Raw genomic sequence first — 16,211 nt, 5'->3', positions numbered from 1 at the left:
TCATGCATTGTATTTTGTTGTTGTCTATTACCATTTGATTCAGAGAATGGATTTCGTGCTACATTACCAAACCTGTTTGTTGATTGTGCTTGCACCGTATTTTGTTGTTGAAAATTATTCAAATCAGAGAATGGATTATTTTCTGCGTAAGCTTCTAATGCGTCACACCTTTCGTTGATAAACTTGATAAAATCATCGAATGTGTGAAATTTCTTCTCTGATGCTTTGATGGCCCAAAGCTGTCTGGTGTAGTCGTCAGTTTTTTGGAGCAAGATGTATATCAACCATGGGTCACGCTTTTGTGCATCAGGTCCAACTGTGCCTAAGCCTCTTATGACTTCATCAGATGTGTCAGCTAGTCGTCTAAGTTGTACTGCGCTTGCGAAGTTAAGTTGCGGTTGCTCGACAAAAGTTTTGATGTAATTGTTAATAATTTGTTTTTTCTTATCATACCTGTCAACAAGCTTCTCCCACGCAATATCATAGTTTTGTTCCGTGACGAGTATATGGCGAATTTGATCCGCTGCATCTCCAATGAGAAGCCCCTTTAAATATTGGAACTTTTGTATTTTGGAGAGTTTTGAATTCATGTGTACTATGGACTTGTATAGATCTTGAAATGACGGCCAAGTCGCATACGATCCATTAAATTGTGGAATTGTGAGGGTTGGCATTCGAAGTTCACTTGCTACTGGAGCACGGTCATGTAGAGCTTCAATAAGGTTCTGCTGTTGTGAGGCTAATAAACTGAGGGTTTCATCGAGTGGGACGTGCTGTTGCTGAAAACTTTCATTGTGATTTCTGCTTGTTGGATTGAGGTGACGAAAGAACGCAGCTTGAGCTGCATAAAATATTTCTTCTACAACTTCTATGTGAGATTCTTCGTTGGGTTGCATTGAAATTTGATCATCGTATTCACAGAAATCACGGAGTGCATCTTTGAGGTTAGTAAAGCGGCTTTCAACATCCACTGCATCGGTGCCTTCCGGAAGAGTTAAGATATAATTTTTTAATCTTGATATTGTTCCTTTAGCTCTACCCCGTTTTTGTTTTAGAGTTGGTAAATCGGTCGCCATTATTATACAAAATCAATAAATTAATAACCTATTTTTGCTATTTTTTCAAGAATTTTTGACAGTTGTTTTTTTTTTTTTTGTGGTGTTAGTTTTTGTGCAAAGTCGTGTGTGTGCGTGTTTGCTCGTGTGGTGACGTTTTGGTTTATGAATAGGTGAATTATAAGTTTTTTGTGTGTGTGATTGAAATGATAGTTGTGTGAGTGAATTATTGTAAGAGTTGTGTGAGTGTTGAAATGTATTGTTTGAGTATTTGTTAATATAATGGTGTTGTGTAATGATGTTGATTTATTTGTAATAATGTAGGTATTGCGTTTTTACTTAGTGTGAGCGCAGTCTACTCTTAATTTGTATACGAAGATTAGTAGATATATATTTATTGTGTATGTATTGCTTTTTGTGCAAAATGGCAGTGGAATGCACTTTCATTTAATAAAAATTAATATTTAAACATAAATTTCAATATAGAATACGAAAAACGATTTAAAATTGTTAATGTTTTAAAGGCTCGAAGGACCATGAAATATCGTATGTGAGGTCACGTACGTTGGATGTTAAAATAAAACACACTTATTGGACAAGTACCTTTCTTTTATTAATCTTTGATTTGAACTGACAAAAAGACTGACTTTGGCTGGACGTTGCCAGCATAATATAACAGAACTGTTTTTGGGCTTTTCGGTAAGTAGTTAATATAAAGCCTATGAGGAATTGTAACTTCTAAGCACTTCGTTGCAGAAGGTCTTACTTTATACCTTTTTATTATTTCTTGAAGCTGAAGCGAAGTTGTTCGGGTCAGCTAGTTTAGGACTAAAAACAAAGCATACTAAGAAATGTGCTGCCTTTAATATTTACTCACTTACTGACAAAATTATTGTATCTACAAAAATTCCAACACAATAAATCATTTCATTTAATAACCGATAAGTTGTGATTTCTTTCCCAACACCTAAATTTTTACCATCAAAAGATAGCGCCTCGACCGCATTCCACAAGCATCAAAATATATCAATGGATTCACAGATTTAATGAGAATGAGGACCCTTATTTGCTTTGCGTTAACATTTGCAGGTAAATAAAATGTAGTGTAGATACAATGAAGGTATTTTTCAAAGGATATTCTTTTTTATCGAGACTAGTTTTATTAATAAAATGTAAAAACTATTTGATCTGAGAAACAATTTCTATCTTTTTCTATGTTCGTGCCTTCATATCCAATGCATGCCTTGAATGGATAGTCATATATAAAAGCAATACAAATTCTTTTGTTTCTGTTCTGTGGAACATGATGTCTGATGGCGATGGGAACTTGGACAATTCTGAACAACAGGTACTTATATCCGTATCCCTGGGTATAGGTATTGATACTTGCTTGTATACCTACCTACACCTAGTCCTAATGGTTTGTAGCCCGATTGCGGGAAATCCATATATGCTATCGTGGGAAACCTATAGAGCAGACTTTAGCTGGTGCTGATGCTGTTGTTTCTCTGATGATGATGCTGATGCAGGCTGGAAGTTGCATTGATCTCCGCACATCATATAAAAATACTAATGAACGACAGTTAAGGATTTATGATGGTGCGTTGAATTGCTTCTTAATCCTGTTGCAGCATCTGCAGGGCAAGACCAAGCGAGTGATAGCTGAGCTGATAGGAGCTTGGTGTGGTAAGTGGTGTATAGTGGTGCAGTGTATAGGGAAGGGACAAGTACATGATTTAATTTTTCCATTGCAGATTTCCACATAAATGAGACAATGTTTGCATCCATCGCTTTTCGCATCAGCATCAGCAGCACATCGTATAGGTGTCCTCTGTGCTGGTCCAATGAAGCGGCAACATTGCTCCGCACTCTGTCACATTTACCTGGGTCGTAATAATTATCTCCTCTTGGTTCGATTAAATTGAATCTTGTTTTCAGTTTACATCTTTTGGATTTAACGATGAAGAGGCTGAGGCTGAGGCTGTGGATGATGCAGAGGCAGAAGCAGAAGCAGACAGAAGATGGAAGGGTATTCGATGATGGTGGTGCGGAGGCAGTTGAATAAAAATGGAAACATAAAAAACATAGTATACTGCGCGAAACATGTATCTCGATTTCTGAATGAAGAAACTAGGCCGCATGCCTTTCAGAGATATTTCAACTGTTGCAATATAGATGTTGCATATATCTACGTTTATGTTGATATATAGTTATTTTGCTATCAGGTATCAGAGAGCATCTAAAGCTGGTTTGTTTTTTTAGCCATGGAACGGATTTTGCGTTGGCTCATATTCGGTGTACACACCAACTATCGACGACGACAACGACGACAGACACAGCGACACAACGACGAACGTTGCAATGCGATGTGCCTTGTTAGGTTTTCGTCTTCGGTATCGGTATATAAAAACGTAGGCCTATATAGATTGCGTATTGCGTATCATCCTCGTTGTCTTCGTTTCGTCTTCTTCGACTTCGACTTACCCGTCGTCGTAGTTAAAATCATCTTCCACTCCAATTCGCAACGATATCTCATTGCGCACATGAACTTGAAATGAGCTCTTTCATTTGAAAGATTATTATGGAAAGTCTCTGTTGTCGTTGTTGTTGTCGTTCTTGAAGTCGAACTCGTAGTCGAAGTCGAAGTGATGGTAGTTGTGGTCAAGTCTCAAAGTTGCTGAGTTGCTTGGTGTATGGCAAGGGTATATAATCTCTAGCCTTATAGGTACTTAAAATTATGTACATATAGGAACCGCTTTAAGGCGATGAGAGTCTATATATACTTGTACCTGTGTATGCTACGCACCTTCAATGGGAATGTCTTTTTGCTTACGGCTGAGTTGTTTTAATCGTGCGTTATATTCCCGTTTCAAATATTTTCCTTTCTTAAGTATGGAAAGGTTTTCAATTACGATTGCCTTGATAAATGTCGGATCGAAAAAATGGAATACTGAATGAAATTTTGAAACATATCTTAGTATTTAAAAATATAGTTTTAACAAAATCTTGACAATTGTCAATTATTTGCCATCATTTGTCATGACGAAATTTTGGAACTTTAATGTAAAAAATTGTAATCTATTTTCGGTGGAGTTATTAGCTTCAGATTAAACCTACCTTCTTTCTCTCTTGGTACTTAAAACCAAAAAAAATTTTATCAATAAAAAATTATTTTATCTCTAAAACAATTTTCTGCAACGCAAAATAACGTTTTTAATATCTGGTAAAATTTTGAGATAAATCGAATAAACAGTTTTTTTTTTATAAAAAATAAAAACCCACAAAAAAACACATTTCTTAAAGTTGGTAAAAATTGAATTTCGACTCAAGTATCTCTTCAAAACCTTGAGATTATGGCTTTTAACTAATTTTAACTCATAAGCAATGTTGTTTTCAACTTTCGCTAAAATTTTGGGAAAAATCAAATTGACAATTTTTTTTACAAAAAATAAAAACCTAAATAGAAAAATTAATAAAAGTTGGTAAAAAATGATTTTCGACTCAAATATCTTTTCAAAACCTTGAGACATTGGCTTTAACCTAATTTGATTTTTTTTTAAATATTGGTGTCAAAATCAAGTAACATTTTGAGAAAAATCGAATGGACAGTTTTTTTTTTATAAAAAATAGAATCTTATAAGAAAATTAAACAAAATTGGGTAAAAATTTATTTTCGACTTGAATATGTTTTCAAAAATTTAAGATTATGGCTTCCAACTAATTTTAACTTATAAGAAATATTGTTTTCAGCATTCGGAAAAATTTTGGGAAAAATCGAATTTACAATTTTTTTACAAAAACTAAAAATCGAAACAAAAAGCATTTCTAAAACTTCGGAGGTCGGTGCACATTGGTTTTGAATTCATGAATATTGCAATTACTACGAAAGACAGAGTGTGGTAAGGCATTCCACATTCGCATAGTACGGCTAAAGAACGAATATCTGTATTTGACAGTACGGCCGAAGTTGGGCTCGAGGGTATACTGATGAGCATTCCTAGAAGCGCGAGTATTACGGCTGAACTGTTTAAGGGGAGGAATGCAACTGGCTATTTCTCTAGAGCATAAGCCGTTAAAATAACGGTAAAAAGGGTCAGACAAGAGACCTTACGACGATGTTCAACCGAAGTAAATGAACTTATGATGATATTATCATCTACCAATTTAAATGCTCTACGTTCAATACTATCCAAGAGGCTTAAGTAAGTTGATGTTAAGATGTAAAGATTTGCTCCACTGTTCGGTGACATGAACCATGAGATCACCAGTGGACCTATTGCGACGAAAACCGTATTGCCGGTCATTGAGAAGCTTTCGATCTTCAAGATATTTCTTGAGCTGATAATTAATCAGTGTTTCCATGACCTTATAAAGAAGGGACCTAAGTGCAATCGGTCGGTAGTAAGAGGGTAAGGAAGATTCGCCTTTTTTGGGAATAGACTGGACAAATGCCGTTTTCCATCCGCTTGGAACGAGACCTGAGGAGCAGGACAGACGAAAAATCCATAAGTCCGTTTTTCGTAAAAAAAAATAAAATCTTCAAAAAATAGAACGCAAATTTAGTAAAAATTGATGTTCGGTTGTGACATCTCTCAAATTAATTTCATTCGACTTAAATTCTATTTAACAAAATTAGATTTTCAAACTAAACTATTTCTTGATATGAAAAATATTGTTGGTAATTTTAAATTTGTAAGAATAATTCAACTGACAACTTTTTAAACCAAACATGAAAACTTACAAGCTTTTAAGCAAGACAAATAGATAGACGGGGTGGGAAATTATCAGCCTCTTTTTTAGTTGTCGGTATCGAAAGAGGAGCAAGCAATGTAAGCAATTCTTAACAAAATGAGAATGAAAATATTAATAAAAATTTATCTTTCTTAGGTCAAATTCGACAAATATACACCACACCAAAATCGGTCTAAGGAAGATGTATCAACATTTTGGAAAGAAGTAGAAAAAGAACTTAGCAGTTTGGGCCCACCAACAAAATCTATTTCTGAATGAAAAAAGGAGGTGATAAGTTGATAACCATGATTTTTTTCTTAAAAAAATATATTTTAAGATATGGTTTGATAAAAAAAAAGTACGTGAGGAAGAAAATTCCTGAAAACAAGAGACAAAAAAAATCAACCGTTGGAGGCCCAAACAAGGAGTATTAATTCAATGCGTTGGAGGAAACGATAATACGAATTTGTGCCTTAGAAGAATCAGTGGAGTAAATGCCTGGATGCTTTAACTTTTGGTCTCCCAGCTGAACAATGAAAACAGAACTTCAACTCGTCGTGCTACATAAAAGGTAACAAAAAGGCATAACTTGTGACGTCGCTTTGAAACGAGAAATTGAAATCAAAAAATAACTCTGCAATAAGGTTTAAGAGGCAGTTGAATCTGTGAAGCGACACCAAAAGGAAATGGAATACCATTTCAAGAAAACATATAGCCTTGAAAATGAATCAATGAGAATGCAGGAAGTTAAAGCAAAACTCGAGTTCCAAAAACATTTACTTAAAATCTCCTTATGAATCTTTGTTCACTTCGTTGTTCTCGTTGTATTTCATAAAAACGATATTCCTTGCATTTTTAATTAAGGATAAGGTCTAGGACGAAAACAACATTTTTTTCACTAAGAACCAACAAAACTATGTTCGAAAATAAATTTATTTTTATGTTGGCAAAATTTATTCCTAAGGAAAAAGAATTCCGTGAGGAATTCACGGAAAAGGAACAATTCCTAGGGAAAAATATTTCCCAAGTAGGCAACATTAAGTTTTCAACGCATGAAGTTCTTCTCGATTTCGAATTCCCTATCTAACAATGGTGGCTTGGTCAGAACTAAATAAGTTTATCATGCTTTGAAGGCTTATTAACTGGGTAAATTTAATTAACAAACTGAGCGAGTATCAGTCAGGGTTTTGGAAAGGGTATTCTATAGCCGATAACATTTTTATTCTTGAATGTATAATACGAAGCAAACTCAACCGTAATACTAAGCTTTATACCTTTTTCGTTGCCTTGAAAGCTGCATTTGATACAGTTGACAGAAAAACGCTGTTCTATAAACTTTATAACTTAGGTGTATCATCCAAGTTTAGAACTGTAAAAACTTTACAATCAAACGACAGCTAGCGTTCATAATAGAGAAGAGATCCAAATAAATCGAGGACTACGTTAAGGATGCAAACTGAGCCCTTATTTCTTGATTACTTGGTTGATTGGCTTTCTTGTGGAGTGGAGTTTGAAAGCTTAAAAATGAAAGTAATTATGTATGCTCATGACATTGTCATTTTGGCAGAGTCTCCAGCTTCATTGCAGCTTATGATGAATAGGCTATATGATTATTGGAAAAATGGGGACTGGAAGTAAATTCTGCAAAATGGTATTCCAAAATGGTACAATACGAACCGCAAGAGGAAAAAACTGGAGATATGATGGAGTAGTATTGGAAGTAGTCAAGGATTATGTTTATCTGGGAATGACTTTCACGTTTAATTTGAAAAGGACAAAACATCTCAAACCCAAAGCCAATGCTGCTAGAACGGCTATTTGCTCGAACTGAAACATATCAACATACCTACGCCAAATATGACATTTTTAACTTAACTGCAAAAGCAGTTCTGTTTTATGGAGCACAGATCTGGGGTGTTTGGAAATACTAAATTGTTAAAAATTTGATTCGATTCTTCCTTAGAAAAGTATTTCTCCCCCCTCTAAGTACGCCTAAGTACATGTATCTTTTGGAAACAGGGTTTTCTACACTCCTTGTATCAACATTGAAGCTGAGCGCAGACTATTTGATACAGGTGATTAATATGGACCGAAATCGATTGCCAAATATTATGTTAAGAAGAATCATGCGTCGAAAACTGGATTCTACAAGGATTGGATTTTTTTTAATTTTTTTTTCAAACGATACAATATAAATCCATTTACAATATGCGGGTTCTCCTTTTTATTGTTTGATTGAATTAAAAGTAAGTTATGCTACAAGTCGATAAGTACAAATTACTTGAAATAAGGTAAGGTAAGATCAAGAATACTCATAATTGAAGAAAATAGAAGGCGGTGTACCACACGGAAGTGTCCTAGGTCCTACCCTGTATTTACTATACACAAGGGATATTCCAGTTGGTAATCACACCCTAATGGCTACTTTTGCAGATGATACCGCAATTTTGGTACCCGACAAATGTGTCTCTAAGGCAGCAGTAAAACTACAAAATTCCGTCGACACAGTGAGAGCTTGGACCGAAAAATTGCGTATCAAACTCAATGAAACAAAATCTTCACATATAAACTTTACAAATAAAAAGATAAACAATACTCCAATAACCATTAATAATCAAGCTGTACCTAACGCCAATACGGCCAAATACCTTGGAATGACTTTGGATGCAAAGCTTAAGTGGAAAGAGCACATCAAAAAGAAAAGAGAAGAACTAAACTTGAAATATAGAAAAATGTACTGGTTGCTTGGTAACAACTCTGATCTATCAATCCAAAACAAAATAATGCTGTATAATCAAGTACTAAAGCCTGTTTGGACCTATGGACCCCAATTATGGGGCTGTACAAAGAAAACAAATACCGAAATCATCCAAAAATTCCAAAACAAAGTCCTTCGTGGAATAGTTAATACGAAATACCGATCTACATCGTGAAAAAATACGCGTTGTTAAAAAATACGCTGTATCGCACAACCAGAGACTGCAAAGTCATACTAATTCTGAAATGGAGTCCGTCTTGAATATAAGAAACCATGTTCGGAGATTAAGAAGAACCAAGCCTCATGAGCTTATGGTCTAAAAAAAATACATGGGAAAGTATTAAAAGTTTAAACTTCCCCCAAAGTGATTGTACAAAATTAAGAAAGAAAAATCGGAAGTCGATCCTTCAAGATTGGTCCTGATGAAGAGATGGTTTTAGTGGTTAAGAGTCCCACACTACTTGGTGTCGAATACTGCCAAGTGCCTTTTGAAGATTTCCTCATGTCAATTATTATCCTGCCTTATTATTTATTCCTTAAACCAAAAAATGTATGTTACAAGAACCTTAAAATTATTGAACTGTATCTATCTATCTATCATACTTTTCCGTTGAGGGTCTTCATCCAAAAATCCGGGTTTCATAACCCATTCTAAAAACGAATGTTAAAAGCTTACGGTACTTTAGCTTTCAGAGAGGAGATCATAAATAAAAATGGGAAAGAGTGTCGGAGGCAGAACAGAACCCTGGGGCACACCAGCATTTGTTTTTATTTTTCCGGCTTGAATTTATGTAATACTACCTGTATTGAACGGCCCGAAAAGTTATTTTTAAAGGTTATATTTAATCCAAGAAATTCGTCAAAACAGAAGGCACCCAATTTCTATAAGAGAACCTAATGGTAAACTCTATGAAATGCTTTTGAAAAATCCTGTGTAATAATCTTACTTCCTCCAAAACGATGGTGATGTTAATATTTGTTCCATTGTGGATATGGATATAGAGATATTGAGGTGTCCATTTGAGAGTAAACGTGGTGCGAGTTGCTCTCAAACTGCTCTGGAACAGGAACTGACGAATTATTTAGCAGTAAGTGGCCCTAATTTGGGGCTCTGCAGTTTCTTATTCCATTTTTAGTGCCTTCTGAAACTATATCTAATCTGGTAAGTACCTCTTTAATTTTTTTAATTATTCAGTGTAATGTGCCTTTCTGCCATGGACTTTCACCTTCTGGAGTTATAAAGTAATTTTCAATTTCACTGACTGACAAACGGCAAACATTTCAAAACTGTTGAGGATCTTCAGCGTGAAGGTCTCTTGAAAGAGCAGACCCAGCACCGAATTGTCTACGACGGTTAGACCCAACATATTTTTTTAACTTTTTTTCTTTTTTAAGAACAGTGCAGATTATTAATAAAGCAGCTGCAATCCATACATGGCCAAATGAAAATATGCTAGAAGAAGAAATCTATCAAGTGGACACAATTATCAGAGTGCCCTCAGCAAGAAAACTCTCAATATTCTAGCAGACATCGGGATATCAAAATTTCCAAAATTTTGCTCTCAAATGGACAGTCTCCCGAGAGTTAACTAGCAGAAGTACTCAAATAGACATTTAACTTTACTTGAGCCGATAATTAAACAGCGTTCCCATTAATTTGTAAAGAAGGAATGGCAGTGCGGTTGGTCGATAATCTAAAGTTGAACTTTTTTGGTATCGATTGAACAAACGCTGTTTTCCATCTACTCGGTAAGGGTCTGTGTATTAAGATTTAGAACGTTAGGACTGTACTTGTCCGGAAGAGGATTCGTCCGATAAAATCATTTACTCTCTCAAGAACAGGCGGAGTAATTACACTCTCTGACAGCGTTGAGTTTGTGGCGAACTGTCTAGAAAAGAGTTTAGCTTACAGCGAGCGTCGGAACTGAGGAAGAATTCCTCATGTTCTTTTCTGCTTTTATTTTTGATCGTCCATAAATTTCGTCATTCGAAATAGGCATCGCAGGCCTTTCTAGCTTGTTGAAACTTTTTTCAATTATCCCCAGAATTTTTTTAAAATTTAAATTTTCGTTTAAATTATTATTTTGTTGATAGTCCTTTCTCCACAGCTTGTTTTTATTACCTATTAAAGAAGTCTAGTTTCTGCTTCTTCTTTAGATATGGAGATCGGAAAAAGCTATCCTGAACGTCTCTTAAACATTAAAAATTTAAATTCGGAAAATCAGAAAACTCTTAAATCCTTAATGTGTAACTTGCATAGCTTAAAATTTTTTTTAAATGTCTTAATTTCCTATAAGTTCCAAGAGATATTCAATGAAAAGTGTCTTCACAACGCAAGGCATTTATTAAAGCTTCAGTTTGCGCAAGGCTTTTATAATGGTTTTTTCAAGTTAATCTTTCAAGTGTTTACAAAAAAATTAAGTCCTAATCATTTTGATGATTTTTCGAATTTACTTTGATTTTAATATGGGTGTTTTAAAATAAAATGATTTAGATCAGGAATGTATCATATTAAAAATTAATTCTTATCGAAATATTGAAATAAAACAAGCATTTAGTACTTACAATATCTTCCAAATTGTTCGGTTCCTTCATACCATGACGTGGGTTTCTGCAAAGACCAAAATTAAGAAACATGTTACAGTTGGTGAAAATTTAAATATTTTTTTCAAAAGTGAATTTGCCAAAAGTTATAGAATAATTTTAGAATTGTTTGATGCATTTAATTTTAATTTCGATCCAGAGTTGCTTCAACATAATCTAAATGAAAAATTAAAACTGCATTATGTGTATTTTTGTAGACACGCTTAATACAGACAACGTTCTTCAACAATCTAACCTTGTCTAAGAGCTTCCACGAAGAATTTTGCTATAAAGTAAAAATTGATATCGAGCTTGTTGAGGTTTAAGAAAAATATACCTTTCTTTTGATTCCTATCTATCTATGATCTATCAAAAAGTATCTATCTATACATAAACTCTTATTTACAACCACTAAGTTCAATTTCAAATATCTCAGGTTTAACCTGAACGATTTTGAAAATATTGCACAAATATAATCAGCTTAACGCCACTTTTCATTTAATACCAACTTTTCTCATCTAAACTCTTGACCATAAATGAATAATTCTATTCATATTTCCTAACCTCAAATAAATAAATTGTTTCTATTTCAACAAGATTTACAAATATTTTCTTTTTTTTTTGAATCAGAGATAAGTTCAAGAACTTGCGAATTCACTGAAAATAAAAAGGAAATAACTTCTTCGTGATACATCGTCATAAAGACTTTGATATTTATACTCAAACGATTCCATCTTTTCTTGAGTTTCCTCATAAATAGAGCATAACTTCCTGTGTTACGTTTCCAGGTTGCATTAAATTGAACAAGCAGCAGGAGGACTTCGGTTTTCAGAATTGTATTTTCTTGGTTAATATAGAATAGCTATTTGATGAGGTTATTCTGCACAGCAAAGCTGATGTGTATTTTGAATGCGGAAAAACGATTCTTTTCTTGCACGACGACGAAGTAGAGGGGGGACGGTTCGGTTTTTAAAGATGATAAAATGATGTAAATGTTGTCCCTTCAACAAACGGAAGCTGACATTGAGCGGATACAATAATGGAATTTACGTATTAAAGACGTTATGATTTTATTTTATTTTATTCCACAAAACTAAGAAAAAGAAACTATTAGCTTCAACATGATCTGTTAGTCTACAAAAATTGTGTCAAATGTTTATCAATCCTGTGAATTATATGACAATATAGCCGGAAATGAATTTTTCATGAGCTATTGTCAAAGAATCTGACAATTGTACAAAATCTCCAATCAATAAATGATTATTTGAAAAAACACATAGAATTTTAAAATTAAGCATTATCTCTAAAGACGAAATCATACCTACCTTTTTTGGAGTTAAAGTTATTAAAAGAAATCATATAACTGTTGATGGTAATTAAGATTTATCGTTAGATCATGCTCCTGGGAAGGAGAGAATACCTTTTGAATTTTATAAACATCTTACCCCCAAATTTCTACAACTCCTTACTGTCGAACTGAATAATATTTTTGAGATGGCCAACGCTTAAGTGAGTTTTCGATCAGCAATCATCTTTCCCTTCCATAAAAAAAGGCAACCCTGAAGATGCAACAAACTTCAGAGGCATTTCATTGTTAAACACTGCAAAAAAACTTTTTAGTTTACTATTGTATACTAGATTATCCAATTGGATTGAAAGCAAGGACATTTTTGCTGAGTTTCAAGCAACTATTTTCTTTAGTAAATACGAAATCTACAAGAAGAATGGGAAAAAGCTGTATGTCTTTTTCGTCGACTTTCGGGCAGCTTTCGACTCTATTGCTAGGGAAGCTCTCTTCTACAAGCTCTACAATTATGAAAACTCCTTAAAAATAATAGCAGTTATCAGAGCAATGTATACAAAAAATATGGCCCGAGTGTGGGATGCAGAACAACTTTCCGATGAGTTTACTACAGAAAAGTTCACCACATTTTAAAGAAAAAAAACCTACACCATGCGCAAAAACAGCACAATCTTAAAGAGGTGAACTGATTAGCTTAAACTTTATTCCTCACCAGCCAGATCTTCTTCTATGGTGTAATCTATGCAATCGAAGAGAACGTGAAATTCTGAAAGAATTCCACAAGAGATACTCTGGAATTGATGTATTCAGTCCAGAGGAAACCAATAAATATTTTTCAGATCATTTAGTTACCAGGGCCTTCAGCTCGAATGAATGGAGAAAAGGAAATAAGAGAACAAAAATAATCCTAAGATTGTTAATAAGACAACAAACTGACAGGAATTTAGAGATAAACTTGAAAGCTTTATAAGCTTTAGATCTCTCATGGAAATAAAAGAACAAATCAATAATGAAGTTAAACAATTCAATGATGATGCACAACAGATACTGCGGAAGAAAGTACTTCAACTTTTTCGAACTTTAATAATGATTCTCGAAGTAGATTTCTAAAAAGTCATACGACAACACCTAAGCGTCTAAAAAGACCTTAGACACAAACCTTGCAAATAAAATCTTAAGAATTCAAACGGATCTGCAATCAACAAAAAGCTGAACTTTTTGCTGAACATTTCCCGAATGTTTTCAAACCATAAGGCACGACGAATGTAAAACTTCTTTTGTCACGCTCAAAGAAGTCAGAAGCATGTGCCAACATAAATTATCTAATAAAAAGTCACCACGATACGATCTTATTACTATTCACGTTTTGTAAAGAAATGCCCTGGATAGCCTTTAAGAAACTTCTATTTATAATAAATGCATGATTTAACCTAAGCTGTTAAAAATGTCCAAGGAAAATAAGACACTATCGAGTGAAATGCAAGGCTTTAATTATAAGCAAGAACAAGTTAAGTCACTATCAGAAGTAACATATTACAAACCAATACCGCTTAAACCAATCAAGGAGAAAATGTGTCTCAGCAAAATAATAGAAGTTAGAAGACTAATTCCAAACTATGATCAGTTTGAATTTACAAATAAATATGTGGTGGAAAAGGCACTTGAAGAAAAATAAGTATGGTCGGCTTTATTCTTAGTCATTGCTCAAGCCTTTGACAAGGTTTGGCACTTGAAACTCGAGAACTTATTGCACATCTTCCCAGGCAGTAGTAATAACTACTAAAATCTTGTGTTACGAACCGAATAGAGTACGGTAGCAACAAAATAACTCGGAATTTAAAGAAAATAGGAAAAGATGTACGACAAGGAAGTGTTCTCGGACCAACCTTGAATGTTTTATAAAGGGTGATCTGTTAGCTATTATCTTTTTGGCAACACTGGTTTAAACAGATGACGCACGTTTCACTGTAAAACATCTTCAGTTTGTTCTATAATTTAACCATGAATCAATGAAGAAAATATTGCAGCTGTATCGGCCAGTTTTGATGATGACCATCAATTATGGAATCGTAACGTAACTGTGAATGGTGAGCGCTACCGTGAGATAATATCCAACTTTTTTTTGCTAAAAATGAAATAGATCTACACTTGGATGACATGTGGTTTCAACAAGACGGTGACAGCACGCGCAACAATGGACTTTCCTAAAGCTTTTAAAAAATCACCATTTATAAAGGGGATTATGGAGTGGATACTAATGCTTTCATGACCTTTGCTGATAATACTGGAATACTGGAGATAGATGATAAGTGGCACAATTTGAAAAATCTTTTTAAAGTAAGTGTTTGGTCTCAAGAATGGCGTATCAAACTAAATAAAACGAAATTGATGCATATACATTTGAACAAAATAAATATTTCGATTGCTATTTACAGTACAAAAGTATCTTACTTCAATACTGTTATACACTACGCAATGACTTTGGATGCAAAGCTTTACTAAAAAGAGCACAATAACCAAAATAAGAGAAGAACTAAACTTGAAGTACAGAAGAATTAACTGGTTTATAGAAAAGAACTCTGACCTATGTATCCAGAGCAAACTAATGTTATATCAGCAATTACTGAAGCCGGGCTTATGGCATCCAACTATCCAAATGGTGAACCTATCCAAAACTTCTAAAACCAAGACAATCGAGAAATAATAAACACCTTGGTATTAATGAAATAGCATTCTGCATCGTGACTTTCAAATTGGAATAGTTACAGAAGTGTTTAAGAAAACACCCTGTATCACATAATCAATGTTAACAAAGTCATAAAAACTCCGAAATGATGATCGTCTTAAATCTACGAGAAAAAGTTCGGAGATTAAGAAGAAACAAGCCTCATGTACTAATGGTATAAAAGCTATGAGAAAATATTAGAAACAAACATCTCCTAAAGTGAATTCTAAATTTTAAAAAAAGGAGTGTGGTAAGAGTTTAACACAACTCGATACCATTTGTAAGCGTCTGTTTTTTTTTTGAAGATTTCCTTTATTAAGAAAACTTTATCGAATGTTTTCATATCGTAACAAGTTTTAAATAAGGTGATGCGAGCTGTAAAGTGATTTCTTCTACATCGTGTTGGAAAGAGTATGGAATCTTTTAAAAGTGTTGCTCATTATTTTCATCTCCCGACAATATGGAAACAAAAGGAAGAACTCAGCATGATGGAACATTTGTGAGACAGAGGCTTCAAAAATAGAATTGACAGTTAATTATGACAAAATAAGGTTAGATTAGGTTAGGTTAACGTGGCTGCGGATTTAGAATCCACACACTTAGGCCAAGAGAAAGGCCCATTGTGATACCACATGAATCTAGAGAATTACTTCTAACTAGTAGAACCATTTTGAGCTTTTTATAAAGCGAAGAAGATATTTAATATCCTTTTTAGCTAGTTCGCTGGGATTATCAAAAGAGTAGTCCCCCAGATGAAGTTTGCGTTTGAGTGAAAGAGCAGGGCAGGTGCATAAGAGATGAGAGATTGTTTCCTCTTCTTCTTCGTCCATGCAGCTCCTACAGAAGTCATTTGAGGCTACGCCAAGTCGTATTATGTGTCTGTCTATAAGACAGTGTCCTGTAAGGACACCTATTAGGGAGCTAATATGAAGTCTGCTTTGAGATAACAAGTCCTAAAAGCTTTAGGTCCAGTGAAGGCCATATGAGTTTTGTGGCTGCGCATGTTGGTAAGCTGTGCTACCTAGAATTTGCTATCGCAAAAGCTGTTTCTTTTAG

At 34.3% G+C, this 16,211-nt stretch overlaps 1 protein-coding gene across 1 annotated transcript in view; it reads right to left on the bottom strand.

Moving 5' to 3' along the window:
• LOC129940292 (apoptosis-stimulating of p53 protein 2) overlaps window positions 1-16,211 on the bottom strand; it is a 375,436-nt gene that overhangs the window by 312,394 nt on the left and 46,831 nt on the right. Inside the window, exon 2 of the mRNA XM_056048584.1 lies at window positions 11,110-11,155. Within this exon, the coding sequence (XP_055904559.1) occupies window positions 11,110-11,139 (30 nt within the window). The 5' untranslated portion in view covers window positions 11,140-11,155. The remainder of the gene's footprint in view (window positions 1-11,109; window positions 11,156-16,211) is intronic.

The sequence above is a fragment of the Eupeodes corollae genome, chromosome 1, assembly GCF_945859685.1.
Source record: "Eupeodes corollae chromosome 1, idEupCoro1.1, whole genome shotgun sequence".
NCBI classification, from domain to species: domain Eukaryota; kingdom Metazoa; phylum Arthropoda; class Insecta; order Diptera; family Syrphidae; genus Eupeodes; species Eupeodes corollae.
Note: the sequence above shows the minus strand (reverse complement) of the source record. Positions and strands in the feature narration are given on the sequence as shown.